The sequence below is a fragment of the Trachypithecus francoisi genome, unplaced genomic scaffold, assembly GCF_009764315.1.
Source record: "Trachypithecus francoisi isolate TF-2019V2 unplaced genomic scaffold, Tfra_2.0 Lachesis_group8, whole genome shotgun sequence".
Lineage (NCBI taxonomy): Eukaryota > Metazoa > Chordata > Mammalia > Primates > Cercopithecidae > Trachypithecus > Trachypithecus francoisi.
The window spans coordinates 12,795,435-12,810,694 of NW_022681473.1; the positions used below are offsets into that span (position 1 = coordinate 12,795,435).

The 15,260-nt window shown below is 54.8% G+C and overlaps 1 protein-coding gene across 2 annotated transcripts in view; it reads right to left on the bottom strand.

Annotated features, from left to right (window-relative positions):
* Positions 1 to 834: 834 nt before the first annotated feature.
* Positions 835 to 15,260, bottom strand: part of CD5 (CD5 molecule) — a 28,766-nt gene continuing 14,340 nt past the window's right edge. The window contains exons 3-11 of one of the 2 annotated variants that reach the window (XM_033207403.1): positions 10,579 to 10,884; positions 10,083 to 10,145; positions 9,475 to 9,828; positions 7,161 to 7,454; positions 5,652 to 5,777; positions 4,749 to 4,802; positions 3,553 to 3,672; positions 2,862 to 2,952; positions 835 to 2,415 (exon numbers count right to left, since the gene is read on the bottom strand). In XM_033207403.1, coding sequence (XP_033063294.1) covers positions 2,864 to 2,952; positions 3,553 to 3,672; positions 4,749 to 4,802; positions 5,652 to 5,777; positions 7,161 to 7,454; positions 9,475 to 9,828; positions 10,083 to 10,145; positions 10,579 to 10,884 — 1,406 coding nt within the window. In that variant the 3' untranslated portion in view covers positions 835 to 2,415; positions 2,862 to 2,863. The other variant, XM_033207404.1, reaches the window with a different exon arrangement.

Below are 15,260 nucleotides of genomic sequence, written 5' to 3' on the forward strand. Positions count from 1 at the left end.
CCAGGCTGGAGTGTATTGGCGCCATCTTGGCTCACTGCAACCTCCATCTCCCAGGTTCAAGCGATTCTCCTGCCTCAGCCTCTTGAGTAGCTGGGATTACAGGTGTGTGCCACCATGCCTGGCTAATTATTTGTATATTAAAAAAAAAAAAAAAAGCCTGTTGCCCAGGCTGGAGTGCAATGGCAAGATCATGGCTCACTGCAGCCTTACTCCTGGCCTCAAGTGATCCTCCTGCACCAGCCTCCTGAATAACGGATTATAGGCATGTGCCTCCATGCTCAGTGAATTGACAACTTTCTTTTTGGTAGAGATGGGGTCTCACTTTATTGCCTAGGCTGGTCTGGAACTCCTGGCTTCAAGCAATCCTTCTACATTGACCTCCCAAAGTGCTGGGATTACAGGCATGAGCCACCATGCCCGGCCACGTGACGATGTGAACCTAATGTGCTAGAATCAGGGGTTGCACGCCCAAACACTCATTGGCCAGGTCACATGATTTACCCAGGAACATAATTTACTTTAGGGAATGGGCAGGGTTTGAGAGACACAAAGGTGAGTGGAAGGGGTGGCCCTGCTCTAGCAGGTTGCTGGGATGCAGGAATGAGGAGGTTGTCCGGGTCACGGAAGTGCGTCCTCCACAGCTGGGGGAAATGGACAGCAGCCCCCTGAGCACTGGCTGGGGGAGCAGTGGGCTGCCTTCACTAGCCAAGGCAGGAACTCAACAACGACACCTTGAAGACTAAAATGCTTCTATTCCATCGCATCACCAAACATCTTTTTGAAATGCATCATCCAAGTCAGCCACCCCTTGAAAAACAATTTTCTAAAGACTCATTTCTCCTCAACTAAACTCTTTATTTTTGGTTTGGTTTTTAAGTAGGCCATGGTTGCTTTGAGGCCACTATGTGGTGGCCAAACTATAGACGAAAGAGCTTTTATTTAAAAAGGCACTGATGGGAGACACTGCCTGCCCCAGATCCTTTGCCCTCCCTAAGAGCAGCCTCTCAGTTCCCTTTTGAGGAGCCCCCTCACCTCCACCAGATGTGGGAAGAAAAATGGGGTCCCTGTTTCTGGATTCCCAGCATGGTCAGGGGAAGATCTATGACCTGGGCTTGGCCATGGCAGCTCTCAGAAGGCAAGGCCTGGTTGGAAGGTGGTGGTGGTGGTGGGTAGAAAGCTGAGCAGATTCTGGGATTACTCCACCTCATGTCCTAGTAACTTGCCTTTGCTCTTCCAGACTTAGATTCTGTGGCTTGGACCATTGATGCCTATGCTCTCAGAAGATACAGCATCAAATGGTGTGGAGAAAGACCCCGTCCTCAAGATGTGTTCCCACATTGCTTCACCTTCTTAGGGAGCCACCGCAGTGACCTCCGCATGGCATCTCCCTTGATCAGACCCGAGGATCCTGGGTAGACCTCCCCTTCTCACTTGTAGTTAAGGAAGCCGAGGTCCCACTGGATTAGGTGTATGTCCAAGATCTCTAAGTACTAGAGGAGTCTGTTTTAGTCAAGGGAGTTATTTAAGCCAAAGGAACATGTCCAGCCCCATCTCTGACTCTTGGGTTAGAAGATGAACTGTGATGGGCTGATACTACCTCAGCCTGGGACGTTTAATTGCTGGGTGAAGCAAAAAACCAAGTTGGTTAAGGTTTACTAGGCATCCCTTTGCACAGGGCCCTGGCTGGCACTGGTGCCCTGTGGGCTTGACAGCTGGTGGTCCCTGTTCTCTGGAGAGGAAGGTGTCTTTAGATGAGGGGGTTGGGGAGGGGAGTCGCAAGACAGAGGGAGTGGGGTGAGGCTGTGGGTGACCCTGGCTGGCAGCTGCGGTGAACGTGCTGAGCTGTCTTTGTGCTCAGGTGAGCAGCCTCTGACCACCATGGCTGCAGAGGTCCCCGGGAGTCCTCTTCTTGTGCCTCCCCTGAGGGATCCGCAGGGGTGGAGGCTGCACAGAAGAGGCCGGAGCGCTTGAGTTGTCAGGAAGGAGGAAAAGCACTACTTACAAAGAACTATTCAATATGCACTCGCCCAGCGATGAGCTTCCTTGTCACTGCTTACCGGGGACAGAGTCTGAGAAGAAAGCTGATTTCACTCAGGCACCGCTCCCCAGCAGCCAGGGAAAGGGGGCCCCCTTCAGACACGACCGAGTCTCTAGCTGGAAGGCTGCTAGAGGCAGCCTTTTGGGGCTCTGCCCACCACAGCTTCCACGCGTGGAGGGGTGGCCAAGCTGTTGCGCAGCAGTGTGAGCTGGCCTGCCACTCGGAGCAGCACCTGCCACTTCCTGTCTGGAAGGCTCCTGGCCTCTGTCCATGTTCTGGCCGGGGTAGAAATAGGGACATCATTTCAAGTGAAGAGCAGACAGTTTTCTCAGGACAAGCAGGTCTGGCTCTTGGCTTTTTGCTCCTGGATCCCAGTTCTGTGGGGTGAGAAGGAAACATGTTAGAGGAAGACACTGCAGAGGTGATTCAGGGAGGTGGGGGACAGGACCCATGCTTTGGGCTCCATCTTGGGGATGGCTGCTGTCCTGAGCCGGGGGCTCCTCCTCCCCGCTGGCAGGTTGGCAGCTCTAGAGGGGTGTGATTGCATCACGGAGCTCTTAGGGACTCTGCCTGTGTGGCCTTCCACATGGAGTTTAAAAGTTGATTGTTAAGGTCCATGATTCCTCTGCTCTAGTTGTCAAACCAGCTCGTATAACCTAAACAACTGACATTTGTCTTTCCCTTTACAAGAATCAAGATGCTGGGGGTCCCCTATTCATGTATGGGCAGGGTAGGACCGAGGGGAGGCACTGAGTGGCTGCTGCTCACCCCCAGGACTGTGGGGGACCCCGGGGTGCTGGGGTCAGGCTGGAGACAGGCTCACCGTTACAGCCTCTGGGCCCCATGCAGGTCGTAGTCACTGTCGGAGGAGTTGTCAGGCTGTGTGGAGGAGCGATGCAGAGCTCCTTCCAGAGCTGGGGAAAGAAAGGACGCTGTTTGCAGAGGGTTTGTGACTCCACAGAGCCCCTTGGGTCCTAGAGCCGCTGCCCACAGCGGGTTGGAAGATCACAGGGGCTTTATGAGCCGGTGACAGCCCGGTATCTGTTTTGATCAAATCAGCCAAATGTTCACTAATGATGCTGAACTCCAGGCTCCCTGGGGCTTCATTGGTAACGGCCAGTCAGGGAGGCTTTAGTGCAGCGCTCCTGCAGCCCACTTAATGGCTCTCTTCTGGCCCGGAGGAATCCAAGGGGCCTCATTTACCATCCAGGCCCCTCAAGGCCCTGCAGCGAAACAGGCCCATTAGGTCACAGCAAGGCTGGGGTTGATGGCTTTCTGAGTGCATTCTTCTCTCCAAATGAGTAGTTCGTGGTCTCAAACAGGACAGCTGGGGCCTGTAAAGGCTACATCCCTTCCGCACCCCTGCTGCATCCAGCAACGTTTGATCCCCCTGCGCCCCGGGGTCTCCCTTCTCTCTTTGGGCCATCACCCCACCTTCAAGGGCATCATGTGACCTGCCTTGGCGGCCTGCTCCAGCCCTGTCTGCGTGCCTAGGAGCACCCACTGGTGCTTACCTGGATAAGCTGACAGGCGGGAGTTCCTGGGAGGTTGGCTGTATTCGTTATCCACATGGGAGGCTGTGGGGTTCTCAGCATGGGACCGGATGGTCGCTGTGTGGTTGCGATGGAAAGACACTGGGTAGATGGTAGGAGACAGTGTCATTAGACTTGTGGCTGTGTCCTCCGCCTCCTTCCCCAGCAGGTGCCCAGAACGTTAATCTCCTATTCCCATGATGTGGCGGGGAGAGGGCAAAGGCACTCACAGCCCCTTCAGTGCCTCCCCCTCTCCTCTCTTCCTGGGAGGTTCATGCTAGCAGGGTCAGCAGCAGACTTTGAGAGCTGGTTTGGGAACCAGCAATCTGACTGGCGGGGTGGGGCCTTCCGTGAGTCAGTCATCAAGCATTTGCCAAGCAGGAGACTGGAGCACAGGTGATAGGACAGATATGCTCCCTGCCATCCAGGAACTGAGGGTCTGTATGTTATTAAGCAAGGCTGGGCAACACAGAGCCTTCTTGAAGGATTTGGCCCTGGACTTGGGAAGGAGGAAGAAGGTGGAAGGGGAGGCAGGAAGAGCACCATGTCTCCATCCATTAGGGTGTCTCTGGCTGTGGCTGGAAGGAGGGAGGATGAAGACCAGGGATGGTGTTGGGCTGGCTGCACCAAAATGTCCTAATACTGGCTCTGTAAGTTGTTCCATGATAAAAATAGCTTGGACAGCCCTTCTTAATGGATCCTTGCTTTGGAGATGGGCAATACAAAAATGCCCATTAAGGTTCTGATAAGTCCTGAAATAGCCATGCTTAGCTGTGCCTAACTCATGGTTTTCCAGATCTGTTGATCAGGGAGGTCTCCTTTGTGAGGGCTGCCTGTTAACATCCACTGGCCACTGTGTTGGGGAATACTGCTGGAGGAGGCGAACACTGTTGGGGACCCTAGAGATGAGGCGAGGCACAGAAAGGATACCATGAGATGTTTCTACACTCTGAGGCTTCAGTGGTAGAAACCGCTCAGCCATCTGCCCATCAAGAAGCCTCCGCCCTCCCTGGTGTGGGGACGTCTGTTGGCCACAGTCACACGTCAGACAAGCACCGTGGAGATCAGAGGCTTCAAGCAGCCACAGGCTCCATCTGTGGTCAGCAGAGAGCCTCGACTCTGCCTCCATGGTCTCTGTCCAGCACCTGAGGGAGGCTCCTGCCTCCGGGGACACTTACTGTTCTGATTCATTCCCGTTGGGCCAATCCATTGGCGCTGCTTCTTCTGGCGGACTGGGCAAGAGACAGGAAAGGCGCATCAGAGTGGTGGGGGAAGGTGGGGGTGGGGGTAGGCAGGGGTGGGGACGGGGCAGGGCCTGGGAGGGAGATGGTGGCAGCAGGTGCAGCTGAGGGCAGGGCTGCTGGGCTCTGCCCCCTGGAGTCTCTCGTCAACCTCGGTTTCCTAACTTGCTCGGGAACGGAATTAATTGGAGCCATCATGTGCCAAAAGAGAGGCCAAGGATGGTGTAGAGGTGGCTGGCTCCCCAGGAGAAAAGACCACAGGCGTTTAGAACTAGACCTGGGCAGGCACTAGGACCCAACACTGCCCTGCTGAGCCTTCTGTTCCCAATCTCTCCCCTTTCATTTCTCTGTCTGAATAATTTCCTCTTAAGTTCTGCAAGGCAAGGAGAACAACCCGCCACGTTCACAAGGTGTGTGATCGCCCATTTGGTAGATGAAGAAACTGAGGGTTGGAGAGAGGAAGTGTCCCAATCGGCATCCCGGGCAGTGGTAAGTGGTGGGGCTAGGCCCGGGATGTGTGTCTCCTGCCATCAAAGGCCGTGCTGAACACCCTCTGGGCCTGCCACAGCCTTGGGAATGGCCACACCCCTGGCCTGGAGTGGGTCTCAGCTGGGTGCCAGAGATGGACACATTGGCAATTGCAATTTTGTTTACTTTCTGTTTCTATTACTTGGGGCAGAAATGGCTAATGGGCAGGAGAAGGGAAGGCTGGGGGGGCGAAGCAGAGGTGCCCTGCACGCCCGGCTCTCTGGAGGCACAACCCCTCCTCTGGGAGACTCCAGTGCAGCCCCTCCAGTCTCTGCACATGGGAATGGAGCCACTGAGGGCTACGACACCTACATTTCTTCACCAGCTTCTTGTAGGCAAGGGGGCCGCACACGACCAGCAGCACCCCCAGGAGCACCAGGGCCAGGATGATGCTTGCCACGGTGCCTGCGGCTGGGCCTGCCGGATTTGGATCCTGGCCTGGGGAGGCAGGAAGAGTTAGGTCAGTCCCAGCCCTGGGGAGAAAAACTGTGGGAGGGAAGCTGCTGGCTGCCTGGCTTCCACCAGTCACCCTTGCTCATCCGAGAAATCACCAGCATGCACGGAAGGCAATGATCTATTTGACTGTCCCTCCATCCATCTCTAGAACTCCCTGCTACCCACTCACCCACCCACCATTTATCATCTAACAGTTGATCATCTAGCTATCATTTGCCACACTTGTTATAAGTTATTTAATTTTCTACCATTTTCCAGTTGTTAGTGATCACCTTGCCATCATATACTATCATAAAGCAACATATGATCTTATACCAATAGCCAGCTGGGCCTCTATTCTTTTTTTTTTTTTTTTTTTTTTTTTTTTGAGACGGAGTCTCACTCTGTCGCCCAGGCTGGAGTGCAGTGGCGCAATCTTGGCTCACTGCAAGCTCCGCCTCCCGGGTTTACACCATTCTCCTGCCTCAGCCTCCCGAGTAGCTGGGACTACAGGTGCCCGCCACCATGCCCAGCTAATTTTTTGTATTTTTAGCAGAGACGGGGTTTCACCGTGTTAGCCAGGATGGTCTCAATCTCCTGACCTCGTGATCCACCCACCTCAGCCTCCCAAAGTGCTGGGATTACAGGTGTGAGCCATTGTGCCCAGCCAGGCCTCTATTCTTGATCCATCCATCCATCTGTCCATTCATCCTTCTGTTCATCCATCCATCCATCCATCCATGCATCCATGCACCCACCCACCCACCGATCCATCCATTCATCCACCCACCCACTCATCCATCCATCCATCTGTCCATTAATCCTTCTGTTCATCCATCCATCCATCCATCCATCCATCCATCCATGCACCCACCCACCCACTGACCCATGCATCCATCCATCTATCCATCCACCCACCCACCCACCGATCCATCCATCCATCCACCCACCCACTCATCCGTCCATCCACACACCCACCCACCCACCCACCCACTGATCCATCCATCCATCCATCCATCCATCCATTTCTCTTTTTACTTGCCATTTAGTTACCATTCATGTAGCAAATATGTGCTATCTACCATTTGATTTTCTGGCTTCCACCTTGCAAAAGTAGAAGGTAGAAGGAGAAGTTATATGACTGATCAACTGCCTGACAGTGATCTCTGCCTGTTGCTTGCCCTGTCTCCTGTTATTGTTCATGCCCATTGCTGTCTGAGTACTCTTGCTCCCTGGCCCTCCAATTTCCCTCTCTCCATCCTTTCTGGGTCTCTGGGACTCTCTGTCTAGCTCCCCAGGGCTGCCCTTTAGAGACATGCACCCTGACCAGGTCCTAGAGGTCAAGTTGTAACTGCTTCCACCCACTGTGGGCTGTGGCCAACTCACATGTGACAAACACCTTCTTGCAGTAGGACTTTCTCTCCGTAAGTTCGTAGCACTGCGACAGCTTCTCATGGGGACAAGAGAGCCCCCAGGATGTTGGGTCATCAGCATCCAGCACTCGATAGGAGTTGAAGCCGCCACACTGCTGCTCCCGGCATACCTCCTCCCACCGCAGCGAGCTCCTGGCTGAAGAGCTCTCGCACAGGGCTGCCCACTGAGCCCCCTGACGCACCTCCATGGTGCCTTCACAGATGCTGCTGCCCCCTACCAGACGGCTCTGCACCTTGGGCTGGAAACCTGAGAGGGGAAGCAATGGGAAAGGAGGGTGCAAATGTGGCCCTGAGCCTTTGTGCTGCTTCCTGGGGCCCCATGCCACTGACAGATCGGGGCCCTGGCTAGGGGAAGGCACTGTATGGGACCACCAGAAGAGGCAGCCTTCCTTTCTGCCCTTCCCTTCTTCTGGTACCCTCTGTGGCTCTTCTCCTGACCCAGCACTGTCTCTGGTGCCTCTGGGCAGCTGCCAGCACCAACTGGAGACACAGCAGCATAGGTGCTTTCTGCAAGGAACCTGCTGGCAGCCACCAGCAGGGAGTCGGCCCCATGCCAGGTGGAGGTAAGAGAAGAGCGTGGGAAATAGGCTCCACCTGGGTCCACTTCCCACTTGGAAACATCTGTCATTCTCCCACTGCACTTTGGGAAGAAGAAGGACTTTTCAGAAGAGTTAAACTGAGGCCCAGGGGTTGGAAAGACCTACTGCCCTGAGTCCTGGCAGTTCACAGTTGGGACAGATCCTGCTGTCCAGGCACTGAACGCTGAGGGCCAGGCTTTCAGCAAGTGGGGCCTGGCTCAACAGAGGCACGCATTTATTTCTGCCTGCCAAGGTGGGGCCTGTGAGTCCGTAGCTGAGGCCCACGCACGCTCAGTTTGGAGAGAGTTGTGATCTCACCAGCTTTGGCTAGTTTCCATAGCAACATCCAGCTTCAAAGCCCTCGTAAATCTATTTAGAAGAAGCTTCAAAGGTAAGAACGCTGGGTATGGTTTTACAGGTTGTAGCCTGCAGGAAGGATAGTAGCTGAGGGACGGGTGGGATTGGGAGCCAGCCCTGCTCCCCTCATCAGACCAAGAGACCCTTGGGAGCTGCTTCTGCTGGGGGAGGGGCAGCATTTTACTAATTTACACCAGGCACTCGGCGTGCTTGCAGGACAGCCAGGTGGCCCCGAGCAGTGATTCCTAGATTTGTGCGCATAAATTGCTGAGGACCTTGCTGAAAAGTGGATTCTGATTCGGAAGGTCTGGGCTGGAGCCTGAGCACCTGCATTTCTAACCTGCTGCTGCTGGTCCAGGACCACACTGAGTCACCAAGGCTGAGACAACAGGCTCTAGAGTGACCCTGCTTGAACAGAAATCCTAGCAAGTACTCCATAGTACTGGGCAAGAGGTTTAGCCTCTCTAAACCTCAGCCTCCTGACTGTAAAAAGGGATGATAATAATAACACCCACCTCCTAAGGCCATGTGGAAAATTTAGAATGCCCAGGAACGGTCCCTGCACGAAGTAAGCTCTCGGTAAGTACAATCTGGACTTTACTGAGAACCCTTCTGACCATAGGAACCCGCTACTTCTGGAGGGAGGTGTGTTGCGAGGATTCTCCCTTCATTTCAGCTCTGGTTTCTTGCCTTTAGTTTTCTTCATTGATCCTAGTTTGGCCCACTGGGGTCTCGCAGACTCAGTCTCACCTGCCTCCTCCCCTCAACCACACAGCGGCATCATTCTCTTTACTTTGTCAGCGCACGGCTCAGGACCCTCTGCAGAGCCCTCCTGGGGCTGTCTCTGTTTCTCTCTTTGCCTGCTGTGCTCTTACCCCCAGGCCTCAGGGCCCTCCCACCTCTCACCATTGCTGCAATGTCAACCCTTGGGATTTATAAACGCCCCTCCTGCAAGGCCCACCCCTCCAAGTGTCCCATCTTTGGCACGTGCCACAATTCCTACCTAGACATTTTTTTTCTCCCCTGAATCCACGAAAAGACTTTGCCTCCTCCTGGAAGTCCTGCCGACTCCCCTTCCCCATGTGGCAGCTGAGCCAGTGGTTTCTTTGGGCTTGGGGTGTGTAGCTTTGCAGAGATTACCAAGGCATTCAGTGTGGATGCATCCTCCCCACCCCAACCCTTCTTACCTCTTAGAGGCCAAGACCAGGCCTCCACTTCCCTTGTATTCTCCATAGTGCCCCGTGCTGCACATATGTTCCCTGACCTTCTGGCATGCTCTGTGACCCCACCTAGGGCAGCAGGTGTCATGGGGCTTGGCCAGGTCTCACTTACCTGAGCAGAGGAGGGCAAGAACTTGGCCACTGTTCTGGGGCTTGATTTTCCTGAAGCAATGCTCCAGGGAGGTACAGCTCGAGTTCTGGATCTTCCATTGGACGGGCAAGGGCTGGTGTTCCCGCAGCTCCCCTGGGTCTTGGGCTCTGCCTGCCTCGGTCTCTGGCAGATGCTTCAAGAAGGAGCCACACTGGAGACTGCTGCAGAGGAAGTTCTCCAGGACGTGGGTCTTGTCCTGGGCCTTGTCCTGGGCCTCAAAGCTGATGGTACCCCCCAGGCTGCCGCTGTAGAACTCCACCACGCCGGCACAGTGCCGGCCACCAGCCTGTGCCACCAGCTGCAGCCTGGGAGGAGCTGGGAGAGGAGAGAGCGGGAGGGGGAGCCAGCCTGAGCGCCGAGGGCTCCTGGGCACTCCTTGCTGTTTGGCCCCAACTTGTGGACAACTGCTGACCAACACTTGGCCTTGGGAGGTGGTGGGGTCCCAAATATTACGTAGAACACGTCAATACTAAACATTTCCACTTTATCGGAAATTCAAATGTAACTGGGCATCCTGGGTTTTTATTTGCTAGCGCTGACTCCCTACGGGGGGTTCAGAATCCTCTTACCTGTGGGCTCTGGAGTTGTGGTGGGCGGGGGCCTTGTGGGTGGAGGTGTTGTCGTCTGGGGCTCTGCAATGAGACACTCTGGTGAGGGAGGAATGGGTGGTGTGGGGAGGGCCGGGGGCAGCTGGCAACCTTGAGAGGACCAGGAGCTCCTGGCATGAACGCCGCTTGGCACACCAGGTCCGCTTGACCCACACATTGTCTGTAAGCCTCCTGAGAGGCGGGAAGTACCACCCCACTTCACAGATGGAAGAATGGAGGTTCAGAGGCGCTGATGAAGTCAGTGATTGGCAGAACTAGGTCCTCCATTGCCATCCTACAGATGGGTGCTGGCCCCTTCCAGTCTCCCTCCTGGGTATGTGTCTTGGGAGTAGTTATAAACTGGGGTCCCCCCACCCCTTCCACCAGCTGGCTCAGACCCTAGATCACAGGCCTTGGGCAGTCTCCTCGGGGCTGGCGCCCAGGCCCAGGGTGCCCATGTGGCTGGCCAGTTACCCACCTAAGCAGGTCAGGCCCAGAGGGCGACACACTTCTCTTCCGCTGTGGCTGCAGTTGGAGAAGGAGCCCAGGCGTCCGTAGCAGGTGATTTGGCTCTGATGTCTGTTGGTGATAAGGAAGGGACCAAGGCTTAAAGGCACCCCACAGTTCAGTCGCTGGCAGACTTTTGACGCTTGATTGGGGTCCTCCCAGTGGTTGGAGCTCCGGCCCCAGCTCTGGCTGCAAACCATGTGCCATCCGTACTTGATGTAGACCTCCAGCTGGCCCTGGCACCTCGAGTTGGAACGGGTGAGCCTTGTCTGGAAATCTGGGGGTCAGAAAGGTGTGCTGGGGGTCAGGCTGGGAGGGGTTCCCCACTGGAACCCCTCACTACCCTCTCTCTACGAGGCCCCACGCCCAGTCAAGCTCCCTCCTGCCCCGTGGGCTGCCTGCCTCACCCCTTGTGAGCGTCATCCCTTCTGGGGCACTGCAGGGGCTTCCCAGAGGAGGGCCCTGACCCAGGCAGTCCCAAAGCTGGACCCAGGAGGGTGGGGCTCCAGATTTCAGAGTCAGAAGGGAGCTCAGATAAATGGGCAAGGTGTTCTTGGCACCCACTGTCCAGCAGGATGGCCCCTGTCCTAGAAATTCTGTCTCAAGGGGTCTGAGATTGGGGTTGGTGTCTGCTTTTTAAACGATCTTTAGAAATTAATGTTAGGCCAGGTGTGGTGGCTCATGCCTGTAATCCCAGCACTTTGGGAGGCTGAGGCAGGCAGACCACCTGAGGTCAGGAGTTCGAGACCAGCCTGGCCAACATGGTGAAACAGTGTCTCTACTAAAAAAAAGAAAAAATACCAAAAATTAGCTGGGTGTGGTGGCAGGCGCCTGTAATCCCAGCTACTCGGGAGGCTGAGGCAGGAGAATCGCTTGAACCAGGGAGGCAGAGGTTGCAGTGAGCCAAGATCGTGCCACTGCACTCCAACCTGGGTGACAGAGCAAGATTCCATCTAAAAAAAAATTAATTTTATTGAGGTAAATTTACATACAGTGAAATGCACTCATTTTAAGGGTACTGTTCAATGAAATTTGACAAATGTATATATGCATATAACCACCACCATAATCTAGATATGGAACATTTCCATCATCTAGAAAGTTCCCTAAGGCCCCTTTATAGTTAATTTCCCTGAATCTAGCCTCAGGCAAACACTGATCTGCTTTCTGTCACAAAAGATGAGTTTTGCCTGCGCTACAGTGTCATAGACATGGACTCATACAGCAGGTGTTTTATTTTGTTTGGTTTGGCTTTTTTTGCTTAGCATGTATTTGAGATTTAACTATGTCGTTGGATGCATGAGTAGTTCATTCCTTTTTATTGCCGAATAACAGTTCACTACGTGCACATGCCACATTTGTTTTCCATTCACCATTTGATTTGTTTCCAGGTTTTGCCTACTACAAATAAAGCTGCTGTGAACATTCACATATGGGTCTTTATGTGGGCGTTTCCATTTCTCTTGGGTAAATACCTAGGAGTGGAATTGCTGGGTCATGGGCAGACATGTGGCTTGTGTGATTTTATCAAACTCCATGAGGGGAAAAATATACGTGTGTGTACGGTGTGTGTGTCTGTGTGGTGTGGTGTGTGTGGAGTGTGTGTGGTAGGTATGTGTGTGTGGTGTTGTGGTGTGGTGTGTGGTGTGTGTGGTGTGTGTGTGTGGTGTATGTGGTGTGTGGTGTGTGTAGTGCATGTTTGTGTGTGGTGTGTGTGGTGTGCGTGTGGGGTGTGTGTTGTATGTGGTGTGCGGTGTGTGTGGTGTGGTGTAGTGTATGTGATGTATGTGTGTGTGTGGTGTGTAGTGTGGTTATATGTATGTGGGGTGTGTGTGGTGTGTGTGGTGTGGTTGTGTGTATGTTGGGTGCGTGTGTGGTGTGGTGTGTGTAGTGTGTGTGGTGTGTGTGATTGTATGTGGGGTGTGTAGTGTGTGTGTGGTTGTATGTGGGGTGTGTGTGGTATGTATAATGTGTGTGGTGTGGTGAGTATGTGTGGTGTGTGTGGTGTGTGTGTGGTTATGTGTATGTGGGGTGTGTGGTGTGTGTGTGGTGTGGTGTGGTTGTGTGTATGTGTGGTGTGGTGTGGTGTATGTGGTGTGTGTGGTGTGTGTGTGGTGTGGTTGTATGTGGGGTGTGTGTGTGGTGTGGTGTGGTTGTGTGTATGTGTGGTGTGTGTGGAGTGTGTGGCATATGTATGTGGGGTGTGTGGGGTGTGTGTGTGTGGTGTGTGGTTGTGTGTATGTGTGGTGTGTGTGGTGTATGTGGGATGTGTGTGGTGTGTGTGTGGTGTGTGGTTGTGTGTATGGTGGTGTGTGGAGTGTGTGTGGGGTGTGTGTGTGGTTGTGTGTATGCGTGGTGTGTGTGGGGTGTGTGTGAGGTGTGTGTGGGGTGTGTGGTGTGTGTGGCGTGTGTGTGTGGTGTGTATGTGGTGTGTGTGGTGTGGTTGTGTGTATGTGTGGTGTATGTGGGGGGTGTGTGTGTGGCATGTGTTTGGAGTGTGTGTGTGGTGTGTGTGTGTGTGGGGTGTGTGTGGGGTGTGTGTGTGGGGTGTGTGTGTGGCATGTGTGTGGGGCGTGTGGTGGGGGTGTGTGTGGGTGGGGTGTGGTGTGGTGTGGTGGGGTGTGTGTGGTGGTGTTGTGGGGTGTGGGGTTGTGTGTGTGGTGTTGGGTATGGGTTTGTGGGGTGGTGGTGTGTGTGGGGTGTGTGTGGGGTGTATGTGTGGGGTGTGTGTGGGGTGTGTGGGGGGGTGTGTGTGGGGTGTATGTGTGGGGTGTGTGGGGTGTGTGTGGGGTGGTGGGGGGTTGTTATGGGGGTGTGTGTGTGGGTGTGGTGGGGTGTGGGTTGTGGCGTGTGTGTGGGGTGTATGGGTGGGGTGTGTGGGGGGTGTGTGTGGGGTGTGTGTGTGGGTGTATGTGTGGGGGGTGTGTGTGAGTGGGTGGGGTGTATGTGTGGCGTGTGTGTGTGGCATGTGTGTGGGGCGTGTGTGTGGGGTGTGTGTGGGGGTGGGGTGTGTGTGTGGGTGTGTGTGGTGTGTGTGGGGTGTCTGTGGTGGGTGGGGTGTGTGTGATGTGTGTGGGGTGTATGTGTGGCGTGTGTGTGTGGGGTGTGTGTGTGGCATGTGTGTGGGGCGTGTGTGTGGGGTGTGTGGTGGGTGGGGTGTGTGTGTGGGTGTGTGTGGTGTGTGTGGGGTGTGTGTGGTGGGTGGTGTGTGTGTGTGTGGGTGTGTGTGGGGTGTGTGTGTGGCATGTGGGTGGGGTGTGGGGTGTGTGGGGGTGGGGTGTGTGGGGGGTGTTGTGTGTGTGTGGGGGTGTGTGGTGGTGGGGGGTGTGTGTGTGGGTGTGTGGGGTGTGTGGGGGTGTGTGTGTGGCATGTGTGTGGGGGTGTGTGTGGGGTTGTGGTGGTGGGTGGGGTGTGTGTGGTGTGTGTGTGGGGTGGGGGGTGTGTGTGATGTGTGTGTGGCGTATGTGTGGGGTGTGTGGGGTGTGTGTGGGGGGTGTGTGTGGGGTGTGTGTGTGGCATGTGTGTGGGGGGTGTGTGTGGGGTGTGTGTGGCGGGTGGGGTGTGTGGGGTGTGTGTGGGGGTGTGGGGTGTGTGTGATGTGTGTGTGGCGTATGTGTGGGGTGTGTGGGGTGTGTGTGTGGGGTGTGTGTGTGGGGTGTGTGGGGTGTATGTGTGGGGTGTGTGTGGGGTGTGTGGGGGGTGTGTGTGTGTGGGTGTATGTGTGGGGTGTGTGGGGGGTGGGTGTGGCGTGTGTGTGGGGTGTGTGTGTGTGTGTGTGGTGTGTGTGGGGTGTGTGTGGGGTGTGTGTGTGGCGTGTGTGTGATGTGTGTGTGGGGTGTATGTGTGGCGTGTGTGTGTGGTGTGTGTGGGGTGTATGGGGTGTGGGGGGTGTGTGTGGGGTGTGTGTGGCGTGTGTGTGGGGTGTATGTGTGGCGTGTGTGTGGGGGGTGTGTGTGTGGGGTGTGTGTGATGTGTGTGGCGTGTGTGTGGGGTGTGTGGCATGTGTGTGTGGTGTGTGTGGGGTGTATGTGTGGGGTGTGTGTGGGGGTGTGGTGTGATGTGATGTGTGTGTGGCGTGTGTGTGGGGTGTATGTGTGGGGTGTGTGTGGGGTGTGGGGTGTGGGGTGTGTGTCTGGGGTGTGTGTGTGTTTGTGCATAAAGAGCTTCTTGAAGAATATGCAAGAAACAAACGTGGTCATTACCTGGGGTGTTGGGGCCGACATGGGGGTGACTGGGATAGACGGGAATAGAGATGGAAGTGAGACTCTTCACTATAGATCTTTATATATTTTTTAAAATTTTTGAGATGGATGAATGTGTCACCGATTCAAGAAATTTTTAGAAATGTGAAAGGCTCTTCCAAGTGATTCTGAGGGGAGGTTTTCCCTGGTCGGGAACCATGGGTCAGGCTGCCCTTTTCTTCCGACGAGGACAGTCTGGGGCCAAAGCTGAGGGCCAGGGCTTGCCAAAGACACTTGGCTAGTTAGAGGCAGAACGAGCGCGTCTCAACACCTAACATTGGTGGGGCGCTTTGCAGGCTGTCTGCCCAGCGAGCTGGCTCATTGCAGCTTCACCAGGCAAGAGATTTTCTGCCCATTTCACAGCTGGGGAAACTGGGGCTCAAGGAGGTCAAGCAGTGTGCCAAAGCTTGGA